Source organism: Marmota monax, unplaced genomic scaffold (genome assembly GCF_021218885.2).
Source record: "Marmota monax isolate L192 unplaced genomic scaffold, Marmota_monax_Labrador192_F-V1.1 WCK01_AAM20220418_F8-fsc00482, whole genome shotgun sequence".
NCBI lineage: Eukaryota > Metazoa > Chordata > Mammalia > Rodentia > Sciuridae > Marmota > Marmota monax.
Genome location: NW_026694066.1, coordinates 223,650 through 224,586, shown reverse-complemented (window position 1 = coordinate 224,586; position 937 = coordinate 223,650). Strand labels below are relative to the sequence as shown.

Genomic DNA, 937 nt, shown 5'->3' with positions numbered 1-937 from the left:
TCAGCCCAGTGGCAGGTTTGAGTACAGGCTGCAGGTGTCTGGGAAGCATTGTGTACTGGCTGCACAGAAGTAGACAGATGAGTCTCCAGGTTGGGTGGCTGTGATGTTCAGGGAGACGTGTTTGGCTTTCTTATCCAACACAACAATGAATCTTTGGACTTGATTTATCTCCTTGTTTGAACGAATGTCTATAATGTGCTGGGGACCTTTTCCAGTTTCTTGCTTATACCAAGGGAAGTAGTTGGAAGCACTGTCTGAATAAGTGCAGTTGATAACAGCGCTGTCTCCCTCCAGGACACTCAGGGTAGAAGGGTGCTGCTCCACCTTCTCTCCTTGGCTCATCCCTATGCAGAAAGTAAAAGAAAAAAAGATAATGTTGGCATGTGGTTACTCCTCAGAATATTCCTTTTCTTCAGTGACTATGGAAAACATGCAAAAAACCAGTCTTCTTCCCAGATGTCTAAAGAACATCTGCTAATATACTCTGCTTCCCCCAAATCCTCAACTCACAGTCCAGCTGCAGCCACAAGAACATGAATAAAGCAAAGGGAGATGTCTTCATTGTTCTTCCCAATTGAGATCAATCCAGATTTGCAATCTACCCAGGAGAGCTACTTTTGTTATCAATTTGTTCCTTTTTCTCTAACAATTATAGTGGCTTCTCTTATTGTTAACCCAACCAATAAGAAAAAAGCCCTGCTTCTCTCCTAAGCCTATTCATTCAGAATCCACTGAAATAAACCCCCATTGATTCTGCACCAGCTGTGGTAGACTGCCACCTTGTGGTCACATTCCTAACTACTGAACTCTGAACTCTGGTTAAATGGTCTTTTACCTTATCAGGGACTAAGAAAGATACATAGAAAGAGAAATAGGTAAATGTAGATTCTAGATCAGAGATTAGATTTACAGTATGTATATAAAGATCAGAGTTGAT

The 937-nt window shown here is 41.6% G+C and overlaps 1 gene segment (V, D, J or C); it reads right to left on the bottom strand.

Moving 5' to 3' along the window:
- LOC124106598 (T cell receptor alpha variable 13-1-like) lies at nt 1-668 on the bottom strand. The segment is given in 2 exon segments: nt 1-344; nt 511-668. Coding segments are annotated over 2 exon segments (396 nt in total).
- Between the last annotated feature and the right edge of the window lie 269 nt (nt 669-937).